The sequence below is a fragment of the Protomyctophum parallelum genome (assembly GCF_964188405.1).
Source record: "Protomyctophum parallelum genome assembly, chromosome: 6".
NCBI lineage: Eukaryota > Metazoa > Chordata > Actinopteri > Myctophiformes > Myctophidae > Protomyctophum > Protomyctophum parallelum.
The window spans coordinates 31,650,833-31,675,650 of record NC_139701.1 but is presented as its reverse complement, the minus strand read 5'-3'; the positions used below and the strand labels follow the sequence as shown (position 1 = coordinate 31,675,650).

General features: G+C 41.1%; 2 protein-coding genes across 4 annotated transcripts in view; one reads left to right on the top strand and one right to left on the bottom strand.

Annotated features, from left to right (window-relative positions):
• Positions 1 to 1,145: 1,145 nt before the first annotated feature.
• On the bottom strand, positions 1,146 to 12,349 carry trmt1l (tRNA methyltransferase 1-like; the record flags this gene model as incomplete). Of its 2 annotated transcripts, XR_014569426.1 has the most annotated exons (17): positions 1,146 to 1,354; positions 1,409 to 2,309; positions 2,570 to 2,696; positions 2,910 to 2,975; positions 3,334 to 3,497; positions 3,669 to 3,747; positions 4,390 to 4,580; positions 4,752 to 4,964; positions 5,236 to 5,488; positions 5,746 to 5,825; positions 7,422 to 7,542; positions 8,332 to 8,488; positions 9,014 to 9,078; positions 10,468 to 10,581; positions 10,685 to 10,747; positions 11,598 to 11,729; positions 12,289 to 12,349. XR_014569426.1 is itself a non-coding variant. In XM_083767915.1 (16 exons), the coding sequence occupies 16 exons, from the start codon at positions 12,347 to 12,349 to the stop codon at positions 2,123 to 2,125; spliced, it is 2,073 nt and encodes a 690-aa protein (XP_083624041.1). In that variant the 3' UTR covers positions 1,146 to 2,122. The 2 variants fall into 2 exon arrangements, 1 of the variants encoding a protein (XP_083624041.1); XM_083767915.1 differs by having other exon boundaries at positions 1,146 to 2,309.
• Positions 12,350 to 13,839: 1,490 nt separating this feature from the next.
• Positions 13,840 to 24,818, top strand: part of swt1 (SWT1 RNA endoribonuclease homolog) — a 37,747-nt gene continuing 26,768 nt past the window's right edge. The window contains exons 1-21 of one of the 2 annotated variants that reach the window (XM_083767906.1): positions 13,840 to 13,925; positions 16,241 to 16,309; positions 16,426 to 16,496; positions 16,764 to 17,142; positions 17,369 to 17,713; positions 18,585 to 18,680; positions 18,762 to 18,839; positions 19,432 to 19,524; positions 19,659 to 19,754; positions 20,590 to 20,685; positions 20,820 to 20,921; positions 21,607 to 21,699; positions 21,836 to 21,922; positions 22,056 to 22,127; positions 22,261 to 22,350; positions 22,491 to 22,571; positions 22,708 to 22,812; positions 22,947 to 23,042; positions 23,141 to 23,182; positions 23,540 to 23,687; positions 24,295 to 24,372. In XM_083767906.1, coding sequence (XP_083624032.1) covers positions 16,256 to 16,309; positions 16,426 to 16,496; positions 16,764 to 17,142; positions 17,369 to 17,713; positions 18,585 to 18,680; positions 18,762 to 18,839; positions 19,432 to 19,524; positions 19,659 to 19,754; positions 20,590 to 20,685; positions 20,820 to 20,921; positions 21,607 to 21,699; positions 21,836 to 21,922; positions 22,056 to 22,127; positions 22,261 to 22,350; positions 22,491 to 22,571; positions 22,708 to 22,812; positions 22,947 to 23,042; positions 23,141 to 23,182; positions 23,540 to 23,687; positions 24,295 to 24,372 — 2,302 coding nt within the window. In that variant the 5' untranslated portion in view covers positions 13,840 to 13,925; positions 16,241 to 16,255. The remainder of the gene's footprint in view (positions 13,926 to 16,240; positions 16,310 to 16,425; positions 16,497 to 16,763; positions 17,143 to 17,368; positions 17,714 to 18,584; positions 18,681 to 18,761; positions 18,840 to 19,431; positions 19,525 to 19,658; positions 19,755 to 20,589; positions 20,686 to 20,819; positions 20,922 to 21,606; positions 21,700 to 21,835; positions 21,923 to 22,055; positions 22,128 to 22,260; positions 22,351 to 22,490; positions 22,572 to 22,707; positions 22,813 to 22,946; positions 23,043 to 23,140; positions 23,183 to 23,539; positions 23,688 to 24,294; positions 24,373 to 24,818) is intronic. The other variant, XM_083767907.1, reaches the window with a different exon arrangement.

Genomic DNA, 24,818 nt, shown 5'->3' with positions numbered 1-24,818 from the left:
ATTAAAGGTCATTCAGTATAATTTGAGTAGCAAATACTTAATACAAAAATATGAATGGTGATTCACATTAAGAAAATTGGCTCAATTTACCCCCGGACATTTGGTTCATCTTACCCACAGCCACCATTTAGGAAAACCATGACTAGAATAATACTTCAGACAATGTATTTGCTAAATTATTCATATTCTTCTATCCATTGGTAAACCACCAACATGTATGATATTACATTTTAAACCTGGGTACATTCTGCTTTGTATAACAGTCATTTTACATGATGTGTCGAAATTTACTTTGATTGAAAAAAACAGTTTTTTTGTGTTTTCTACTTTCCCTATGTGCCCCCATGTGCTAACTAACTTTACAGCCAGGTGTACATGATGGATGCTTATTAGATTTAAGGTCACATGGCAACACAGTTTTTTTGTTTTCTAGATGAAGGGGGTGGTTCAACTTGCCCGCTGGCTCATCTTACCCCGTTCTCCCTTACATAATTATGGCACAATTCTGGTTGGAACAGTTGTTTGCTGGAAATTATACACAAGGCTATATCTACAAATTTTATGTGCCAGGGGCATCTTTTCGGCTGGTCCTGTCTCATATCACTTATTGCCTACCTTAGGTTAAAATGTAATTGAGATAACATGTTTTAGACAGATGTTCATTGATTAACTGGCATCTTAGTTCCAATGTAGGCCCTTGATATTGTTAATATATCGTTTTAGACTTAAGAGGTTCTTTCTTGGATTACATATGATCCTATAGATTTTATTTACATGCATCTGGAATTTCTGGATTAAGAACACCTGCTAAATGCCTAAATTGTAAATAGTCATTGAGAAATAGGGAAATATCCCTTTTGTTTTACATCTTAGCCTTTGTTGTCTCTATAAACCCAATGAGTGCAACAGTCCATCTCAATGTATAGATCACATTCACAAGCAGAGCTTAATAACAGGTAAGGTATAAAGTACAAACAAGTTAACCTATGTTGGCGGCAGGCCTCAAATCTCAATGTTTACATTTTCAGAATGCACAAGGAAGACATGGCTTAAGATTTGTCCATACATGTCTCCCCCACTGCCAAGAAATACAGATGAAGTGTGAGGAATGCATGAATCATATTCCTCAGAAACCAGCATTATTCAGGCAACAAACTTTTATTATAATAAAATGTAGAAAACAATAAACAGAACAGGATTCAATACTTTAATAAACAAACAATAAATATTCTATAGTCCCCCCAAAAATATATTTTTGTTTGATGTAATTACATCATTACTATAAGCTCTCTGAAAAAAAGTACAAAACAGGCAAGTATTAAGCTTACATTTGTGCATTCGAACATTTAGCTTCCTAGCAAATGCAGTCAATTCAAAATGTAAAGTTTAACGTTTCACATTTAAAGACATTTTTGGACAAAACTAGTAGAAAAAGTGTTTAAGAAAAAGAAAAATGGCAGTTAGGCAGAAATCTTGCATTGTCTCGCGTACGCGTAGCCATTAGCCAGACATTTAGAGATGCCTGCCTACGCCCTTTGCTTTGAAAATAAAATCAGATACCATTCCATAAGGAGGACTGCCCTAAAATCTTTGAATTGGTTCTGTAAAGCTGTTCTGTTTTTAATTTCTGAATTGTCGGTCTGATAAAAAAAAGACCAAAAGAATTGAACAAAATGTTTAAGCCATTTGAAGAGAATCTCTGAACTGATGACATTCACAAGGAATTAATCTTAATCCACAAAATAGCCGATCTACAAGATCACAATGCTGTGAGCTTGTAAGTATGTGTAGCCTTGGAAAGCAACAGTTCCAGAGACATGTGGCCCACAGGTCAGGAGCATTTTCTTAGCGTGAGGCAGCTTGATGTACAAGCACACCCACTGACAGTGGACTTGTATGTCACAGGAACCTACTCCCAACCCAAGCCTTGATATGGAGTGCCAAGCGGGGTGGCATTCGGTACAATCTTTATTCTCTGCATGGTATAACTCTGCCAGGTACTGAACCCCGACCCCCCCCCCCCAGTCTCAGGACGACATTTTAACCACAAGACAACTGTGCTGGTTGTGAGCTTGTAGATCGGCTATTTTTGGTCAAGATTCAGCCACGCATAAGTAAGCCTTTAGTGTATCACACCGTCTTCAGTGGCCAGGCTTGTGGAGGCGTTGGTATAGGTTGGCACGCTGTATTTGGTGAGGACAGACTTGACCTGCTCCAGCGTGGCTTCAGTCCGAACCCCTGTGGGGTCAAAGTGAGTTCGACTCACCCTGAAACCTGCCTCTGTTAGGTACTGGAGAAACTTGTTTAACCTAGAAACAGGAAAGACAAAGACATGACTGAGGGAAGCAAATAGCATGTGTGAGGTTTTTTTTTGTTTTGTTTGATAGGATTTCTTCAGGCGGAATGACATTTCGTCATTTATCGATGCAGTTCTGATCTGGGGAGCGAGGACCCACCAGCGATAGGGCCATCATTTTGTGCACAGCTCCCTCGTTAACACACTCTGGCTTCTGACTCATATCATAACCAATAGAATCACAGGTAGATGAAAAAATAAGGTGTAACTCACTTGGGCATGTTCATTCCTCTGATGCTGTGACGATGGATACTGTAGTAGAAGGCTGGGTGCTCAAGGGATGCGTCAGACTTCAGCTTCTTCATGACATTACCTGGCTCCTCACCAGTCTTCCTCTTTCCTTCAGGAAAATAATTTGAATATGAAATTCAATTTAAACAGGCAGCAAGAACTAAATAAGAAAATATTAATACAGTCTCACTGAAATTCTCTTGTGGAAATGTGTAATTAGATTTTAGCTTAACCTGCCCTCTAGAGGACCATGGTAGATCTGCAGTCTAGGAGAAGATGCTGGGATTGTAGTTTTACAGAGGTATACATTGAAGTGACTCACCAGACTGGTCAGCAGTGCCTGACTCTTCAGCCCTCTGCAAGGTTTTAATCACCACACCGCATTCCACTGAAGGGAAAAGTAAACCAACAAACTAAACACTGGTGTCACTGTGGTACAGCTTCAGGGAAAATAAACAGCCCATATTTCAGTACATTTCATCAAACACAGGTTGGTTTGGTTTTGCAAATGTTTGGAGACATTGCATCGACTTAAATTAATTCGATATCCCCTTACCCTAACCATAATATATGCCTGACTTTAACCCTAACCTTGTGAAACAGTAATAAAACCAAACAGAAATAGTGTCACACTTGCATCTCCAATCAACAGGCTTCATGTCTAAAATGTGTCCCACAATATGGCCCAAGTCAGGAACAGACAAACAAATAATGGGACCACACTCAGACACACTAGTGGGTCTCACCTTGGTTGGTGAGAGCGGAGGACCCGTGTACAGAAGACTTTAGTGTGGTACACTCCGACTCGCAGATGAGAGTTTTTACCAGGGGTTGGATGTCATCCATACTGTGTTTTACTGCGGCAAACAACATCCTCCTCAGGAAACCAGTGTTAAACAGGGGGCCGGACCTGGAAACAATCATTTGGTAAGTTGAAATGCAGCCCAAATGTTACATGAACGTCTTTTCTGCAATGATGGTACAGTTTACACTAGTGCATTTTATTATACCAATTACATAGACAAATGTCCTTCAGCTATTTCTGACATTTTATAATGTGATTATAGTGCGATTAAGCTACCATAATGGTCCTAACTCCACAGCAGTCTTTCCAGGCATGCTCCCATGACAGTTACAGGGCAGCTGGTTGTAGAGGTTGTCTGATGAAAAGAGACAAGAATGAATTACAAATCAAAATAAAACTCCAAAATAAGAACTTAAGATATTAATTTTGTTTCAAATATCTTTATTGTGAAGCACAGGATTAAGACACAGTTCGTTAAAAAAACCAACACTTATGAAGTGCTTCCCATATTTTTTCAAAAACAAACAGACATGCACCATCTTCCAAAATTACAGATTTTGTTTTAACTTGTAACTTAAACCTGTATTTTTTTTTATTTCACCGCCTGATTGGTTAAATGTAGATCGTTTTCTTTTTTGTCTTTTATTTTATTATTGATATGTTTTACTTTTATTTTTGTGAAGCACCTTTTGACTCCAATTGTATGTGCATTGTATATTGCATGTGTATATGACAATGAACACCCTGAACTAATTTACTTAATAAATGGACATGACATTTTCCCTTCAACAGCTAATTTGTCAAAATGTAAAAAGATGTTAGGTAATGTTCCCTTATTAAATTCAATAAATTGTACTGTTTTTATGTCAAATTATCTTGGTTAGAGAATTCTACAGCTGTATTCAGCGTATAAATCTCACATATTTTACAGACTTACAGGTATGCCACTCTTGGAGGAGCTAGTGTGGGTGTAAGTGTAACTAGGGCTTACTCTTACCCTGCACCATGCTGCCTTGTTTGGAGAATACCCTCTCTTCGCACCACTGGCAGTGGATGAGCTGCCGTAGCCTCTTGGCTGACTCATCAGCTTGGGTTGGTCCCCGGAGGACCCTCACTACCACCAAGACGAAATGCTCCACTGCTACCGCCAGCAGCACCTCGATGCCTTTATTGCAGCGTGCTGCCGCTCTGAAAAATGAAAATGATGAATACATTACAAATGTTACCTCATGACAATTCTGTCCCGCCACTCTGTAAACACAATTAACAGACACATGCACACACTCCACATTTTGATACATACATTACACAGAAAGTCAGAAACACACACTATATATTGATACAAGATTGAGAGTCTACCTGGCAACAGTGGCTAGCACCATGCGTGCGGCCAACTCTTTGTAGTACTCTGTGCGGACTATGTGACAGCCGTAGTGACGATGGGTGACGTTGGGTGACTTGGCGTAGAGGGAGCCCGTGTCTGTGGATGTCACTGAGATGATGCCAAGGTTCCGGATATTTCGGAAGGCGGCGTCCAGGTAGTTCACTGCCGTGCCAAATGGGTCAAGGTGACTGAAAGATATAACCACCAATCAAATAGATAATTTATTACATTAATCAACCAACCAACCATTTAATTAGTCTCCATCTAACACACTAAAGAATATAAAAACACAATAAACAAGATCAGCCCATCATTTTTTAATCATACACTAGACTAGCATAAATAGTTTATGTAAAGCAATTAGAATTTAATTGTATCAAAGTGCCAACATTGAAAACATGAAAAAGGAAATAGCCCCATTCTCCACCGACAGTGCTGTGCACCTTCACTTGTACTCACATATAGTCAAAAGGCCGCAGATGCATGATGACGTTGGCGTCCATCTTAGCAACCTCCACTGTGGCTATGGGCTCTCCCTCTCCTTCACTGCTCACCTCTTCAGATCCACTGGACGTCCATGAGTTGTCCTCCACCCGGATGTTGTTCAATTCGCAATTCTCTTTAATCATCTTGACACATAAGTCACTGATGTCTGTTATAGTGACTTTGACGTCATTACGCAGATGCTTGGCCCACTGGAGGCCCATTATCCCTGTGACACACAGGAATTCCATGCAAATGAACAACCAGTAAAATCCCAGTTATATAATGACTACCTGTAGTTAGTGTTGTACTGGAATGCTAATGGAACACAAGTCTCCAACACTATTACACAATTATATTTGAAGGTGAGGCAAGCATATTACAGCTACTGAAGCCATGTTAATTATACCTGGGGGAAATGTATATGCAAAACATATCTGTATACCATATAATAATAAATATACACATCAATTGTTAATTGCTCACCTGTGGCCCCAAAAGCATCCAGACACTCCAAGGGTTTCCTCTCCTCTGCCAACACAGCCAGTGAACAAAACACCAGCTGCCTGAAATATGCATAAAGATTTACTGTATGAATACTGAGCTGGTCGCCATTAAGGCTACAATCTGAGACTTATTTTAAAACAAACATTTTTTTTTAAATCTACGTGGAAGAGTATGGGAAAACAATACGTGGAAGAGTATGTGAATACAATACAACTAGAAAAAGTGCTCCTCTCAGCACAGGTCTCCGCCAGGTCAGGCAGGTTTATTGTGGCCTCCTGTGCTTTGTAAAACTTTAAGCTATAACTATATCTATAACAGTCTGGGCCAAGTGTCAATGTGCATGCAAAGTTTCATGGAAATCGCACAGTGCGCTCATGATTTCAGCCATTTTGTTCAAAACGGACCAATCCTGAAAACTTTGGAGCCCAATCAGGATAGAATATGAAAAATCGGATAGATGTTGATCACATGACCATAGAGATAGGCCTACTGTGTACCAATTTGCGCGATTTTTGGACAAAATCTGTAGGAGTAATATATATTTTTTAAGTGTTAGTACAAAAAGCAGATGTGAAAGATGCAGGGCAAAGGTTTTTCGTTGGCCTCTAGGGAGTGTGCATGCAAAGTTTCACGTAGATCGAGAGTTATGCATATTCATACCTACTGACCGCCAGAGAGCGGTGTTTTCAACACCTGGATATATAGAGGGTATGCACGTAACATCATCGTACCTGGAAGTTATGCGGGAACGCCCACTGAGTGGCAAAAAACTACTTTCTGGCCTTAGCCCATTCATCCAAACAGAAAAGTCCTCCTGTCTGATTGCATTAAACAATGTTAAACTCACCAACATTGCAGCTGTACGAAAAGCTTGAATTGTCCTCTATCTGCAAAATTTGTGTTTCATAAAAATCCACCATAGAAACGTTATGAGCTACTTTCTGTCAAGAAATGCCCTGCATTTGATTATTTTTTTGTGTCAGAGTTTGGAAGTGCTTGTTTTCAATAACTAATTTTTCTGCCTCCTGCATTATGTGACATTTAGAAACAGGTTGAGTGATTTCCAACGAGCGCTTCCAAACTCCAACACATGCTGCTCAATGTTTTGCCACTCAGTCTAGATGAGGGGGGCGTGTCCTGATGGGGAAATCATGCATGTGCAATTGTGCATACTCTCTATATCACATCCAGGTGTTGAAAACACCGCCCTCTGGCAATACCTGTATGAAATAGACTAACTAACTAAGGTTCTATGAATACCGGATGAGATAGGATAGGTATGAAATAGAATAGTGCAGTCGGCATGCTTTTGGCCTGGTGGAGACAATTTGTGGTTGGAGGTGGTCTCCCTACTCTTCCATTGTGAAATAGATCCTGGTGGCAGGTAGGACAACTACTACAGGTTGACAATGACACGAATGTTATTTGAAGCAGAGGGTGGCCTGGATTGGACTCCAGTCTAGAGGCACAACAAGCTTTATTGCAGTTCAGACATAATTGCAATTACCTCGCAAGATGATGTAAAACATACAGATTGCAGCTTTAATGCTCAGCAATTGTGTCATAGATGAGAATTATTCCCCTGTCCTTGTGCCAAATAGCATTTGAGACATTTCATTGTGAAACTCTGAATCAAGCAAAACCTGTCCACGAACCTGTTGGTCTTCATCTTACGGTTGAAGTAAGTGTCACTCTTCTGAGGTGTGGTGTGGTTAGGAAGGAGCTGCACGTTGGTCCCAAGTTCTTTCATGATCTCATAAGCTTGTCCAGAGGGTGCTGGCCAAACAGGAAAACATACATGTCTATTATTACTTGCATTAGAACATTTCAATAAGGTACATTTTCATAAACATTTCAATAAGGTACTCTCTACCTGGCATTGATGGTTCCACAATAAGATATTCCCTAATATCCTGGTGAAGGAATCCACGTGCAACCCAGATTCGGCTCAAACAGCCATTAAGACATGTGAATCCCTTGACTCCTTCAAACCCGCTCTGAAAGGACACCTATGGACGGCTGCAATTCAAAACTGGCCCCATAAAATAAAAAAGAGTTCCCCCCCATACTGTACTCCCCCCCCCTTTTTTTTTTACTTTCTTTATATGTTTTTTCCATAGAAGTGTGTATTTGTACGTCTTTAAATGTTCTGATTAATTGAAAATGGTGGACCCTGTTGTAAACAGGTCTTAGTGTTTTATCATGGTTTTGTCCACAAAGTAGCAATACTGTGAAATAAATAATTCAATCAAGGATCACATAGGCACTTTTTGATTGGGGTGTGTAGCTTTGTTTCTTAATCTGTTTTTATATCACACCTCTTCTCACCTAGTTGAAGCATGAAACCCTCCTGCATGTTTGTTTATTGAAATGTACAGTAAAAAACCAAAACACTGACATAACAGGTCTGTCTTTAACAGGGTGGAAAGTCTACAAGGATAAATAACATAACACAACACATTAGATTGGGATACATGCATTATGTGTTACCATTTATGATGTATAAGATTCTACATGGTGCTATCCCTACATTTTTGTATTTCTTGAGATGTAAAACCGTTTTACCTGGCTCCTCAAAGGGCACATCTGAGCCCCCTGAATAGCTGGCCTCTGTTTCGCCTTTGTTAACATGTCGTTTCAGGTGACTTATCATGTCAGTCTTTCGGGCAATGGTGACGGAACACACTACACAATGGTAGTGGGCCACCTGTCTCCCTAATGTCTGTAAGGGATTCAAACAAACAGCGGTTTTGAGAGACTGATTTGCATACAGTAGTGCCAAGTTGGTAGTGCCAACCATGGCATCGGGTACAGCGCAAGTTGACAATGCCCCTGCAATCAGATGAATTAATGTACCCATTTTTGGCAACAAGCCACATAATTGTCAGATATAACCATCCTTGGGTAGCAATTTACAATTTAGGCATTTAGCAGACGCTCTTAATCCAGAGCGACTTACATTAAGCAAGAACAAAAAAGCATGGGAATACATCACATAAAAACATTTATCAAGAAACATGCGTAAGCTAAGAAAGTAACAGTGGCATATCTATATAATGAAGCTATACATATAAACTATACATCTATACTACTATGCTATACATATGTACTATGACGTGCTATGACTACATACAATGCAATTATAGTAGCGTCACTTGATTCTGCAGATTAAACTAAACCCTTGTTCCAAACCAACCATTACCTACTTGGGCTAGACAAACTGTGTGTGTAACTTAATTAGTCGTACCTGGTCCCCATTCAAGTTGGGCTTCAGGTGTCTGCAGGGTAGGTGACAGATACACATCCTCTGGCCTATTGGGGATAAATAGTGCAACGGTCATTAAAGGTGAAGAGATCAGATTCAATTTATAAATGTTTGTTAATAATGGCCTGTAATCAGCATTTGTATTAATGTACAGTCATTTATGCAGTTCACTAGGTTCACATGCTTAGCTGAATGAACATTGACGTTGTGGTGCACTTGGGAGGTTAGTACATTCCTTGTACCCGTTCGTCCCGACATCTAACTAACTGCTGATAGTGGGAATGCAGGTATAAAGAAACCAACAGTATAGATTAGAATATAAACAGAGTACAACCAAACTTTCATTAAATAAGAACTAAAAATGCACTCAATGCCAAGTAGGCCATACATGGCCTGTCGCCATCAACAGCCAATAAGGGATCACCGTTCTTACCCTGACATACATACATACATACCCAGCCAATCACCAAACATACCGTAGTTACGTCATCAAGAATGGTGGTCCCTTATTGGCCGGTGGACAACACCGACATACCAAACCGATCGCAGTACTTGCGCTCTCTGCTTGCGCAAGTAATTATGTTTTGACTAAAACTTTTTGAAATAAAGACTGGGTGTGAAATGTGAATGAACAATTGGAAATAAGCAGTTTTACCACTAGAGGGTAGCAAATGTACTGTTTTGTCTACAGTCTATTAAAATCAATGGTGTGGTTTTCCTGTGCAGTTCTAAACAAGTTCATACAGCTAAATGTATTCAGTTATCTCGATAACTGGCTTGAATCCCCCTAAATAGAATAACATACATCTTAAAATGTAAATTGAAAACATTTCTTCAGTTACTGTATAGGCGAGCAGTGACCATGTATACACGTACGGTAGCAGCATGAAGTGAGCAGTGTAGTTTACTTTATGCACTCATCATCATGAGATGAGCTGTGGTCTACTTTTATATATACTTTTGTAAAGTGATACTTAAAGAGGTAGATACAGAGATAGAGAAATATTGAAAGACAGAGATATAGACAAGCCCTGTTCTAAATGGCAAGGCCTATTCTGTGCCATGCTGTAAAATGCAATCCATAGGCCATAGGTTTCAGGCCACATATACAATGGTGATATAAATGCCAACAAAAGCCAGTGTTCTTGTGGTTTTGTCCCTTTTCATTAGGCCCACTTTTTGTCCTTTAGCAGCAGCAGCAGCAGCTGTACAGATACCGTTGCTGTGTAATGTGTAATCCATCAATTGTACTGGCATTAAATATAAAGATTACTACAGACAAGCTACAGAAGAGACCATAAGAGTCTAATAACATGGGCCTCCGTATCTATCTAGTCTTTAGCCATTCAAAGGAAGTTGCAACATGTGCAGATCATTAAAGAAGCTGCACAAATCCCATTGCTGTGTTCAGTGTCAAAGCGGGAAATTTCTCATACCCTCAAATTCCACATAGACTTTCCAGTGGAGGTTCTGGAGATGGCGCCGGAGCTTGTGACTGTAGCAGGCTTTAAATTTCTCCTCTGGACACAGAGGACATGACTTCTTCCCAGCTGTTGAACGGAGACAATTTCCATAGTATGTTGTTATTTAAACCCATTAGGCTTCTGAGAAATATGCTTTTTACAGAACAAATTCTGGATACACTTGTCTTACCACCATTGAGGTCAACAAGCACTTCAAGGCCCTCCAGTTTGGTCTGAATTGAAATATGTCTATCTGTAAGAAGAAGAAAAAAGAAATCCATTTAAATAAATACAAATACAAAATTTCTTTGGCATGGTAAAAATGTGTTTTCTCATGCCAATAAAGCTCCTTTGAATCAAATTGAATTGAGATAAAATACACATTAAAAATCAAGTTTGGAGCTTTTTACAAGTAAGATGATACCTGAGGGCGAGAAGTGACCTCGCCCTAAAGGGCAACGTCATGTGCACGCATCTGCCTGGGTGACAGCAGACTGCTGGGCGAGTGCTGGTGCTTTGGCATGGGGGGGTCAGATCAATATGTGAAATGAATTCTGTACTGGCCATTGGAGTGTATCTTGAGTGTACACTGTACAGGGTTTGATGAGGTCAGATCAACATATGGAATGTCAGAACAGGTGGCAGCGGGGGCAGTGTCTTGAGTGTACAGGGTTTAATGAGGGCCCAGGCAGGGCCAGGCCTTCATTTTTGGGCCTGTTGAGAACTCTAGTTTTCGCCATCTGCGTGGCTGCATTAATAACTTTGGGGCAGGCCTGTCTAGAGTTTAAATGGATCAGTCAAAAGGGAGACATCGAAGAGGAAGATGGATGGGGAGGGATCAACATATAAATAGAGATCTAAGGGTTTGAGGTCAGATGTAGAGTACTTCTGGCCCAGAATAAGCTGTATTATTTCAACTGGTGAAGATGTCCCGGAAACAACGTAAAGATCGTCCCCATATGGGCTGTGATCTGGCCTAGTTCTGAACGTCACCGGAGGCGTCGGAGGACGTCATCATGACGTCATTTGGCTTAATTGCTGGGGTCAGACAAGTTGATTCCTGAACTCAGCACAAACAAGAACCTTTATGAATATGAAATTACCACTAGTTGTGGTGGATGGTCTGGTATCATCACCACTCGCTTCACTCTTTATCTCAGATGCTGGGTCATCTTTGGGTGGAGGTGCAGGACCACTAGCCTGAGTAACCACAGTTAAGGCTACAGGATCACCATCTTTAGGACAAACAAAAAAAGAAAGAAGAAAGGTAATTTGATTAGTTGGCATAGTTGCCTATCATTTGATATGATTTGGGTATTAAGAAATACAAGTAGGCCTATATCAATACAAGTCATATTGTCATTCCCACTAGTTGAGAACAAACATGGTTTAAACAGTGTGTATTAAACCTGTGTTCAACTACCACAAAGCGGGAAAAAAAATATGTATATTCAGGTCAGGTCATATTCACTGAGGACTATGTTTAGATTGATGGGAAACCATTTACTGTATATAGCCACAACTCAAGCCTCTCTTGCGTTAGGACCTGCTCCAAAGACGCGGCTGGGAATTTTAGGGTGAGCTACGGTCAATACTGTGCACTGTGCGGTGCGCCTACACGGTCCTGTTGCAGAGCTCCGCGACGAGGCCGTGGCTTTTCCTCATTTTGTACTGCGTAATTTACTACTAGTAGGTCCCATAGCGGAGCTCCGTGGCGAGGCCCGCATTTTACTCGGGATCACACATTACACTAAAACAATGTTATAGAAGTTACAAATCGCCGATGGAATTTACCGTTTATATCGACGTCCTCCTGGTGTAGCTGAAGAGTGTCTCCTTCCTTGAGCTCCGCCATTGCGTTAACATTTAAGCTATAAACTACAAATCCCACAATAACCCTGCAGCTAATATTTCCGTTCTACGTAGTCTCGCGTTACCAGACTGTTGCCTCCGCAATTTCCAAACGCTTCCATCATACAGCATTCGTGGAATAGTTGTCTGGCTACGCGAGACGGGACATTTACGGAAGTTTATGTTTTCCGTCAATGCAATTCATTCGTTACGTAAATCTTCTTAACTTCCGGTAAGTGGACTTAAAAAAATGATACTGCATGTTGTGAAATTAATAATGTGGCCAATAAATGTTGTATGTTATATTTTGTAGTTGTTTGGGACAGTGAAAAAGTCATACATTGTCATACATTATGCATTCTTTAACATTCATACATTTCGGAAATTGCGCACTGAGCCCACTGAAGCAATGCAATTAAACTAATAGGCGAGTGCGCTCCTGTGTGGTATTTCCGAACGCGCCCATTAAGTTGTCCTCCCCCCCGGCCCCCACACATGTAAAGCGCCTTTGAGTACCATGAAAAGCGCTATATATAGCCTAAATCCCAGGTATTCTTCTTCTTGACAGTGATATATAAATGTGAAATGTATTTGAGTTGTTTTCATGATATTTATTGAAACTGCAAATGATCCCTAATGGAAACTGTAGGTCTACTGTCTGAGGCTGTCTCCCTCATGCTCTCTTCTAACCATCTCATTGATTTATTGAAATTTGTATTCACAATAGTAGAATGGTACAGTTCAAACAAGGTAGGCTACAGGACAGGTCAATACAAAAACTGCTACGAGGATTAATCTTGTTTACACCAGGGTCCTCCATTTTCAATTCATCAGAGATCAAGATCTGTCTATTTGTTAACTATATATTATCCTTTACATTTTCTACAGTTTTTGAAAGGTGTTCTGCAAACTGTTAATACATATTTCAATCAATCAATCAATGTCATAAATACATTATTACAGTCCAGAATTCTTCTATACACCAGGGACACATGTTTGAGTTTAAATTATCTTATTGAACACACACATTCAAGAATGTCAAACATCAGCTGTGTGGCTTGTTGACAAAACATATTTTTCAATTTTGTAGAATGTGAATGTCTTATATGCCTACTGAGCCAGGAACCCCAAGCTGTTTTCTGTTATGCCAAACTGTCTCACTGTCAGGCAGGGTTGACAAAATATGCAATTACTGGGGTTGATTGGAAAAAAGTAAGAAGTAAAGTAAGAAGTAACTATAGTTACTTCTGGCATGGAGTAAAGTAAATATATTACTTTTTTAAAGTAATAAGTAATAATATTACTGTTTTTTTTTTTTTAGTAACTAGGCAGTAGGCAGGCAGTCATGTAGGTAGGAACTAAGGAGCAGCGATATTTAAAGCTAATATAAAGTATGTTTCTTGTCAGATGGTAGAATTATTTTTGTCACAGAAACCAACAGGAACAAAATAGCTCTTATCTTGAAATCCACCGACCGGAAGTTCAATGCTTACTTGGAAACGGTTTATAACTGACCGACGGAAAGTAACTTAATGGTGTTTAGGTTTAGCTTTAGTGTATAGCCTGTGTGGTCTGGTGAGGTTAGTGTCACTATAACGGTAAAAGTAATCGTTTTTGCCTACGTCTCCTCCTACCGTAACGTAATCTTATAATGTATTCCTCCTCTTGTGTTTTAGTCTCGCGTTACCAGACTGCTGCCTCTCGAAATTCCCAAATGCTTATAGCATTCGGAGATTGTGTTATAGTTGTCTGGCTACACGAGACTACTTGTGTTTATTATTTTACTGTTTACTGTTTACAGTGTTGGGGAGTATTAAGCTACATGTAGCTGAGCTACGTAGCTGAGCTACATTTTGCTGTAGCTTGTGGTATTTTAGCTACATTCATATTTGTGTACCTCGTCAAGTAGCTCAGCTACCTTTTGGGTCATTTTTTGTAGCTTAGCTACTCAAGTTACAAGCTACAATTTTGGGCAATAACATGAAAGAAATATATTAATTTTGACCATTGGTTGCTGTGTTAATTCTTGTACTAGAACCCCCTTTGAAAAATCAAGGACTGTTCCTTTTTCTGATTGCTTTGAGGGCATATCAGCACTTGACAGCTGCCTCTAATTGGCCTCTGATTGGCCCTGGTATCACAGGGTGGGAGGGGTCTCCCAGGGGGGAGCAGGGGTCTCCTAGAGGGGAGGAGGGGTCTCCCAGAGGGGAGCAGGGGGAGGAGGGGTCTCCCAGAGGGGAGCAGGGTGGGGGGGTCTCCCAGAGGGGAGCAGGGTGGGAGGAGGGGTCTCCCAGAGGGGAGCAGGGTGGGGGGGTCTCCCAGAGGGGAGCAGGGTGAGGAGGGGTCTCCCAGAGGGGAGCAGGGTGGGGGGGTCTCCCAGAGGGGAGCAGGGTGAGGAGGGGTCTCCCAGAGGGGAGCAGGGTGAGGAGGGGTCTCCCAGAGGGGAGCAGGGTGGGGGGAGGGGTCTCCCAGAGGGGAGCAGGGTGGGGGGGTCTCCCAGAGGGGAGCAGGGTGAGGAGGGGTCTCCCAGAGGGGAGCAGGGTGGGGGGAGGGGTCTCCCAGAGGGGAGCAGGGTGGGGGGGTCTCCCAGAGGGGAGCAGGGTGAGGAGGGGTCTCCCAGAGGGGAGCAGGGTGAGGAGGGGTCTCCCAGAGGGGAGCAGGGTGGGAGGGGTCTCCCAGAGGGGAGTAGGGTGAGGAGGGGTCTCCCAGAGGGGAGCAGGGGGAGGAGGGGTCTCCCAGAGGGGAGCAGGGTGGGAGGGGTCTCCCAGAGGGGAGCAGGGGGAGGAGGGGTCTCCCAGAGGGGAGCAGGGTGGGAGGGGAATCCCAGAGGGGAGCAGGGGGAGGAGGGGTCTCCCCGAGGGGAGCAGGGTGGGAGGGGTCTCCCAGAGGGGAGGAGGGGTCTCCCAGAGGGGAGGGGTCTCCCAGAGGGGAGGAGGGGTCTCCCAGAGGGGAGGGGTCTCCCAGAGGGGAGGAGGGGTCTCCCGCATGTACATTCTCAATTTAACGCTGAAAAATAAAAAGTAGCTGAGCTACTTTGAGCTACTTTTTCCATGTAGCTGTAGCTTTACAAGCTACATCTCTCCAGGGGTAGCTATGTAGCTTGATCAAGCTACTGCCATGGTGAGCTACTTGTAGCTTTACAAGCTACGCTTTCAAAGTAACTTGCCCAACACTGACTGTTTAGATGTTAACTTGTGTGACGAGTGAGTGATGAAGTGACAAGCGTGTATAGCGACGTGCGAGAGTGGCAATGATTGACAATATGTTTCATTCAACGTTACGTAGCCCTGAAACATGACTGTCACTCACGAGAGTGTCATATGAATTGTGAAACATGGTCCATGTGGCTACGTTGAGTACGTTCAACGTTACTTCTACGTCATATTTATACCATAACCATTCTATCTTATGTTAGTACATAACAGTGTAGCAATTCATTAACTTTGAGAGGCAAAATGTCTTCGTTTCCGAGGCTAGCCGACGAGTAAAACAAGAGATGTGAATCTCATTCAAAAATCAAAACATCTCAATTAAAGCACTTAAACTACAATTCGAAACTGGCCCCAGTAGAAAATCAAATCAAAGCACACCCCGGTTTATATTGTGATTTTTTTTTTTTCATAGTTCCTTAATGTTTATTTGTATGCAGCCCCATAAGGTACCTCAGTCCCTATGCTCATATTGTATCTATTACAGTATGAGCAGGGACTGAGGTACCATATGGGGCTAATTTGTATGTTATGAATTGAAAATGACAGTAATGTAAAAAAAAAAAAGCCTTAGTGCTTGTTGGAGTCTTTTGATCCTCTTAGGAGACAGCATTGAACTGTGCTTTCCTGTGCTTATTCTACAAACTGTTAATAAAGTAATCAATCAATCAAATATTTTTTGTTAGAACCTAACTGCTACAATGTCTAAAAAGAAGAAGACTAAGAGATTATCTCCAAGTGACAATGACGAGGAGGTAATTGGAATGTTAATTACACTGTTATATTTGATTTAGACTATAACATGAGTATATGAAGCTGCCCTAAAGCTATATGTAACATAAAGCTGAACAGTATGTGTAATGTTTTGCAGTCTTCCAACGAGCAAGATGGTGCAAGAAAACGCAAGCATTCTTCGAAGCATCATAGCTCCAGTTGTGACAGGTAAAGTATGTATACTTTGAGCATTAACCGATTCCTCTAAAAGCAGGTCAATCAAAATGAAGGTAATGTCATCATGATATTACAATATTGTCTCTCAATCTTTTTATTCATAGTGACATTTTAATTGGGTACAGGCTTTAGTTTAGACATACTATTGGTCCGACTGTCATTAGACCGAATGTTCGACCGCATGTCCGACCGTTGTTGGTCTGTTGGTGTGTCTAATCTGCGTGTGCATCCCATTTCAATTCCTATGACTATCAACAGAACACATAGATCAACGAAGAGCCACGACAAATACAGCACTTCCAAAAGCAAAGAGGATTTCCAAAGTGGTCGGCAGATCAAAAAAGCTGTCTACAAGCTGGAAAAATATGTCACCCCTGAGACACGAAGGTCACACCACAGATCTGGGGAAAAGGTGGAGGGAAAAACTCCCTCACTGGCTGCAGAACCGAGGGAGAAGGGATCTAAGCGGCGGGTGAATGACGACAGGGAAGAGGTTAAGAGGGCTGCAAAGCATTCCTACACTACCTCAGATAAGCACTCTGATGGATCACATCGACTCACATCAAAACAACGGAATGTCACACAAGAGCCTACGACAGCCAAGCCCTTACAATCTCAGGGACCCCCTAAGAAAGAAGTGAGTGTCGACTTCTTCAGTCGGTTTATATGCTTCTACAGAATGCTCTCTCTCTCTCTCTCTCTCTCTCTCTCTCTCTCTCTCTGTATATATAGTTATATACACACACAAATGACACAATACATACATATATATTATATATATATGGAAGATGAACTTGAATCTTACTGTAGTGTGTGTGTGTGTGTGTGTGTGTGTGTGTGTGTGTGTGTGTGTGTGTGTACAGTCGTGTGCACTTGATAGTGGTCGGCAGATCAAAAAAGCTGTCCACAAGCTTTCGAAAGATGTCACCCATGAAACACGAAGGTCACACCACAGATCTGGGGAAAAGGTGGAGGGAAAAACTCCCTCACTGGCTGCAGCACCGAGGGAGAAGGGATCTAAGCGGCAGGTGCATGACGACAGGGAAGAGGTTAAGAGGGCGGCAAAGCATTCTTACCCCACATGCAGTCACACTACCTCAGATAAGCACTCCGACGGATCACATCGACTCACATCAAAACAACGGAATGTCACACAAGAGCCTACGACAGCCAAGCCCTTACAATCTCAGGGGCCCCCTAAGAAAGAAGTGAGTGTCGGTTTATATGCTTCTACACTACAGAATGCTCTCTCTCTCTCTCTCTCGTATTTGCTTAGGTCAAAGCTATGTTAAATGTACCGTTACTCACTAGTAAGTCACTAGTATGCCTTTTTTTATGTACTATGTGTCTATATATTTTCATTATCGGTTATTAGTATCGGTATCGGTCTTGAGAAGCATGAAGTTATCGGTGTTGTAAACTCTAAGTACTGGACCCTCGTCTGGACAGGTATTGTGTGCAGGCGGTGTGGTGTGTGATAATCCGGTTGAAGTATTCCTTTGGTACGGCGACTGCGGCGGCGGGCCCAGGAGAACAATAATGCGACACGAGACAGTATCACGCTAAAGGTTCACAAAGTTTATTACACATACCGGAACGTATAGTGCTGGATCTTAGTGACGGTACAACAAGATATGAGACATAATAACTTGCCTACTGCAACAAGGCTGACCTTGCTGTCCCGGAGATGTCTCTCGTAGCCTAACTATAAAGTATGCTACAGATCAGGCAGTACACAATACATATCAAGTACACTGTGTCTCACGTTCAAGTACACAGACATGGGCGTTCATGATTTTAACAATCGGTATTTGTTAAAAAAAATCAATATCGTGCATCCCTTGAACCTTCATGTCACAACCAGTGCAATCATGCATGTTGGGAAGGCGGACTGCCATTGCCTAATTTTAAAATTATATGTGGGTCACAAATTTTCATGTAACACCAATGTTCTTTTGGATTTTTTGGCGTGGCGTTTGCATACTAGTATGCAAATGTATGTGTGATATGTGTAAATATGTAAAATAATAAGTACTATAAGTACCATTTCTTGTTTTAATATGACTCAATGTGTTGCAGAGCGTACATGATGGAACATCCAAAAAAAGGAATGTCACACAAGTGCCTTCGACAGCCAAGCCCTTACAATCTCAGGTTTCTCCTAAGAAAGAAGAAGTGAGTATAGACTTTTTCACTCGGTTTATATGCTATATGTAAAAAAAAAAGTGCAGATCAAACTGGAGACTGTTTTTGCAGAGTGGAACATCAAAACAAAGGAATGTCACACAAGAGCCTCAGCCTTCGACAGCCACGACCTTTCCCCCTAAGAAAGAAGTGAGTGTCGACTTCTTCAGTCGGTTTATAATATGCTTCTACAGAATGCTGCGTGTGTGTGTGTGTGTGTGTGTGTGTGTGTGTGTGTGTGTGTGTGTGTGGGTGTGTGGGTGTGTGGGTGTGTGGGTGTGGGTGTGTGTGTGTGTGTGTGCCGTCTGAAGGTAAGGTGACTTGAGCTACAAGAGGCACTGCCGTGCAAGCTTAGGCGAGCTAGTCACCTTCATCATGAGATGAAAACGAGCATTCCTTTTGAAATCTGACTGGTTTTTCAATCTGGCTGCAACGTGTTTGTGTGTGTGTGTGTGTATATATATATATATATAATATATATATATATATATATGCGTCTTTCAGCGACGGCGCTCCCATGCCATTTTCGCCAATATTACCCCCTAGCATTGCGCCACAAATTATTTCTTCCGATTGGCTATGGCTGATCACATGACACACGCGTCATGCAGTGCAATGCATGTTGGGAAGGCGGACTGCCATTACCCAATTAAAAAATGATGTGTGTGATATGTGTAAAGATGTAAAATAATAAGTACAGTAAGTCCCATTTCTTGTTTTAATATGACTCAATGTGTTGCAGAGTGTACATGATGGGACATCAAAAAAAAGGAATGTCACACAAGTGCCTTCAACAGCCAAGCCCTTACAATCTCAGGTTCCTCCTAAGAAAGAAGTGAGTGTAGACTTCTTCACTCGGTTTATATGCTATATGTAAAATAATGTGCAAACCAAACTGGAGACTGGTTTTAGTAATACTACAGTAAGTAATTCCCATTTCTTGTTTTAATATGACTCGATGTTTTGCAGAGTGTACATGATGGAACATCAAAACAAAGGAATGTCACACAAGAGCCTCAGCCTTCGACAGCCAAGCCCTTACACAAGGTTCCCCCTAAGGAAAAAGTGAGTGTCGACGTCTTCAGTCGGTTTATATGCTTCTACAGAATGCTCTTTCTCCCTCTCTGCCTCTGTGTGGGTGTGTGTGTGTGTGTGTGTCAGAATTTGGTCAGAATTTATTGAAAGGATAGCCCCTTGAGATGCAGCATCTCATTTTAGAGGGGGTCCCGTATACAGGGAAAAACATTTACATACAGTACAGTGCAGTTACACAGATAGACAGTGCACAATAGACAATACAGACATGTACAGATACAGTTAGCTTGCTCATCCTCTGACTTGAACTACAAGAGGCACTACCGTGCAAGCTTAGGCGAGCTAGTCACCTTCATCATGAGATGAAAACGAGTATTCCTTTTCTAATCCGACTGTTTTTTCAATATTTGCGTTAATTCCACGCCCCCCTCTTCTGTAGCATTGCGCTAGGCTAACACTGCTGGGGACAATCTCCAAGCGCAACGGCGCTCCGTGTGCCTCCACGCCCCTTGTGCGACATTGATCTTTGCTCTGGCACCAATCTAGGCTTCTTTCAGCACCTTCAATGTGCATGCAATCTTTTAATTTACTTTAGTTTCGCCAATATTACCCCCTAGCATCGCACAGCAAATTCTTTCTTCCGATTGTCTACGGCCAATCACATGACACGCACGTCATGCAGTGCAATGCATGTTGGGAAGGCAGACTGCCATTACCTGATTTTAAAATTATGGGTCACAGTTTTTCAACACCAATGATTGTTTAGTTTTTTTGGCGTGGCATTTGCTACAGTGTGATATGTGTAAAGATGTCAAATAATAAGTAATTCCCATTTCTTGTTTTAATATGACTCAATGTGTTGCAGAGTGTACATGATGGAACATCAAAACAAAGGAATGTCACACAAGTGCCTTCGACAGCCAAGCCCTTACAATCTCAGGTTCCTCCTCAGAAAGAAGAAGTTAGTGTAGACTTCTTCACTCGGTTTATATGCTATATGTAAAATAACGTGCAGACCAAACTGGAGACTGTTTTTTGTAATGCTACATTAAGTAATTCCCATTTCTTGTTTTAATATGACTCAATGTATTTCAGTCTCAGAGTGTACATGATGGAACATCAAAACAAAAAAATGTCACACAAGAGCCTCAGCCTTCGACAGCCAAGCCCTTACACAAGGTTCCCCCTAAGGAAGAAGTGAGTGTCGACTTCTTCAGTCGGTTTATATGCTTCTACAGAATGCCTCTCTCTCTCTGTGTGTGTGTGTGTGTGTATATTTGCACCATATATATATTGGGCTACAAGAGGCACCGCCGTGCAAGTTTAGGCGAGCTAGTCACCTTCATCGGGAGATGAAAACGAGCATTCCTTTTTCAATCTCACAGTTTTTTCAGTGTGTGTGTGTGTCTGTGTGTATATATATATTTGCGTTAATTCCACGCCCCCCTCTTCTGTAGAATTGCGCTAGGCTAACACTGCTGGGGATTCATCTCCAAACGCGGCGGCGCTCCGCGTGCCTCCATGCCCCTTGTGCGACATTGATCTGTGCTCTGGCACCAATGTAGGCTTCTTTCACCACCTTCAATGTGCATGCATTTTTTTATTTAGTGTAATATTACCCCCTAGCATCGCGTAGCAAATCCTTTTTTCCGATTGGCTATGGCCAATCAAGTGACAGTGCAATGCATGTTAGGAAGGCGGACTGCCATTACCTAATTTTATGGGTCACCGTTTTTCGTGTAACACCATTGATTTCTTTATTTAAATTTCTGACATGGCGTTAGTATACATAAAATGTGTGTGTGATATGATGTGTAAAGATGTAAAATAATAAGTACGGTAATTCCCATTTCTTGTTTTAATATGACTCAATGTGTTGCAGAGCGTACATGATGGAACATCAACACAAAGGAATGTCACACAAGTGCCTTTGACAGCCAAGCCCTTACAATCTCAGGTTCCTCCTAAGAAAGAAGTGAGTATAGACTTCTTAATTCGGTTTATATGCTATATGTAAAATACGTGCATATCAAACTGGAGACTGTTTTTTGTAATGCTACAGTAAGTAATGCCGATTTCTTGTTTTAATATGACTTATAAATGTGTTGCAGAGTGTACATGACGGAACACAGGTCCAACATCCAAGCCCTAACAATCTCTGGAAGCCCTTACAATTTAAAATTCCCCGTAAGAAAGAAGTGAGTGTAGACTTTTTCAGTCGGTTTATATATTATATAAAATAATGGGCAAACCAAACTGGAGACTGTTTTTTGTAATGCTACAGTAAGTAATGCAGATTTCTTGTTTTAATATGACTTATACATGTTGCAGAGTGTACATGATGGAACACAGGTCCGACATCTCTGGAAGCCCTTACAATCTCAAGTTCCCCCTAAGAAAGAAGTGAGTGTAGACTTTTTCAGTCAGTTTATATACTATATAAAATAACATGCAGATCAAACTGGAGACTGTTTTTTGTAATGCTACATTAAGTAATGTCAATTAATGTCAATTAATGTCAATTTCTGTGTTGCAGAGTGTACATGATGGAACACAGATCCGACAGCCAAGCCCTTACAAACTCTGGAAGCCATTACAATCTCAGGTTCCCCCTAAGAAAGAAGAAGTGAGTGTATCTTCTGTGTCTTCTTCAGTCGGTTATATTATATAAAATAATGTGCAGACCGAACTGGAGACTGTTTTTTTTTGTAATGCTACAGTAAGTAAGTCCCATTTCTTGTTTTAATATGACTCAATGTGTTGCAGAGTGTACATGATGGAACATCAAAACAAGTGCCTTCGACAGCCAAGCCCTTACAATCTCAGGTTCCTCCTCAGAAAGAAGAAGTGAGTGTAGACTTCTTCACTCGATTCATATGCTATATGTAAATTAACGTGCAAACCAAACTTGAGACTGTTTTTTGTAATGCTACAGTAAGTAATGTCCATTTCTTGTTTTAATAAGACTGCTAATGTATTGCAGAGTGTACATGATGGAACACAGGTTCGACAGCCAAGCCCTTACAATCTGTGGAACATTGGTCCGAGAGCCAAGCCCTTACAATCTCAGGTTCCTCCTAAGAAAGAAGTGAGTGTAGACTTCTTCAGTCGGTTCATATGCTATGTAAAATAATGTGCAGACCAAACTGGAGACAGTTTTTTTTGTAATGCTACAGTAAGTAATGCCCAGTTCTTGTTTTAATACGACTCAATGTGTTGCAGAGTGTACATGATGGAACATCAAAACAAAGGAATGTCACACAAGTGCATTCGACAGCCAAGCCCTTACAATCTCAGGTGCCCCCCAAGAAAGAAGAAGTGAGTGTAAACTTCTTCAGTCTGTTCATATGCTATATGTAAAATAATGTGCACTGCAAATGCAAACCAAACTTAATATGACTCATAATGTGTTGCAGAGTGTACATGATGGGACACAGGTCTATGACAATGACATTGAGGTGAGCATGATTGTCCATTTACTTTTTTCTTAATTATTTCTAAATCTTTAATGACCCTAATGTCAAGTAATGAAATCAGCTTGAGGGAGTATTTATTGGCGAATGAGTTCCCTGCTACCTACTGTATCATAATGTAATATGATATGGAACCAGCTTTGGTTTTACAAAGGCCTCCTCAGTGATGGACCGAAGGCAGTCAAAGTTTCAATGAGAAACCGTCTACACATCTTTTAGCTGAAATAATCTACAAGCTCCCAACGTGTTGCAATGCAAGCTGCAGAAGTATATCTGCTATCTTCGTCAAATGTCAGCCTATTTAATAATATGCTGATATTAACCTTGTACAATATATTGTAGATGGAGGTGGTTGAGGAGCTGCATGAGGCTCGCTCTAAGGACATCCTGGGGTTGAGGCTAGTGAAGAGCTATGGAGAACTCACCTCTATGGATCTGACTACAGACCCATCAGTGGAGGTTGTCACAGAGGTTGTCACAGAGGGGCCTGGTGAGTTTTAGCATCATCAAATGACACCTCATAATAATTTAACCACTTAAATTCAATATACTATATATATTTGACTGGGTTCTATACTTTTTTCACTCTACACCAAATCACAGCTGAAAACAGACGATCTACTAGCTCACAACTCGTCGTGTTGAACGCTTTGTGAGCTTGTAGATTGGCTATTTCCACCAAATGTTGACATGCCAGGGTTCATGTGGTTAAAAAAGTGTACCTAGAGGTGTACTGTAAACCATTCCACACGCCAACTTGTTTTATGATATGCTTCCCTTCCTGAGATATGAACCATTTATGCACCTTTACCTGATGTGACCTTGACCGTTGACCTTTTAGACCCAAAGGTTAATCAGTTTGGGACAACCTACTGAACATTCCGACCTAGTTACATGTACATTTGGCTCTGTGTTCCCCCCCCCCCCACCCTGACAAGCACTTGGAATGTAGGCATTGATGCATTATATTATTATTATTATTATTATTTTAATTCGCCTGTAATACTTTCATTCTTGTTCTTAGCGGGATACTGTGATTATTACACAGTAGGATTTGACATGAATTCAGCATGATTTTATGTTTCTTTTCACTTCAGTAATCATTGCTATGGACACAAATATTCTCCTCAGTCACCTGGATTTTGTAAAGAAGATCATGTCTCATGGCCTTGGAGGTGCGTAGGTCAATTTATGGTTTTCCTACCTAGTTTCAGTTATCTTAATGATGCTTTGAGACCCAAAAAGGATGTCAATACAAGCAACTATATTATTTAATAAAAAATCTCATTTTTAAATGATTCTTTCTGGAATTAATCTGGAGTTGGTCATCTTTGTAGAGTTTATTTTGATTTGAGACTAGTAGCCTCTGAACCCTGCTGCTGTAGTCAACAGTTGTTTCTGTTATCTTAACTGTTCTAAGTGTAAGCTTTATTTATTATTATTATAAAAGCTTATTTATTTAAGCTTTTATTATTAGTGCAACATGCCTACATACAGTATGACCATTTAGGGGAGGTTTAACAGAAATAGTTTGTCACATGTGAGATTTAGTTATATTTATATTTTGCCCTCTTTGCATTTTCAGAAAATCAACAACAACCTTTGTCTCATGTTTGTTTAT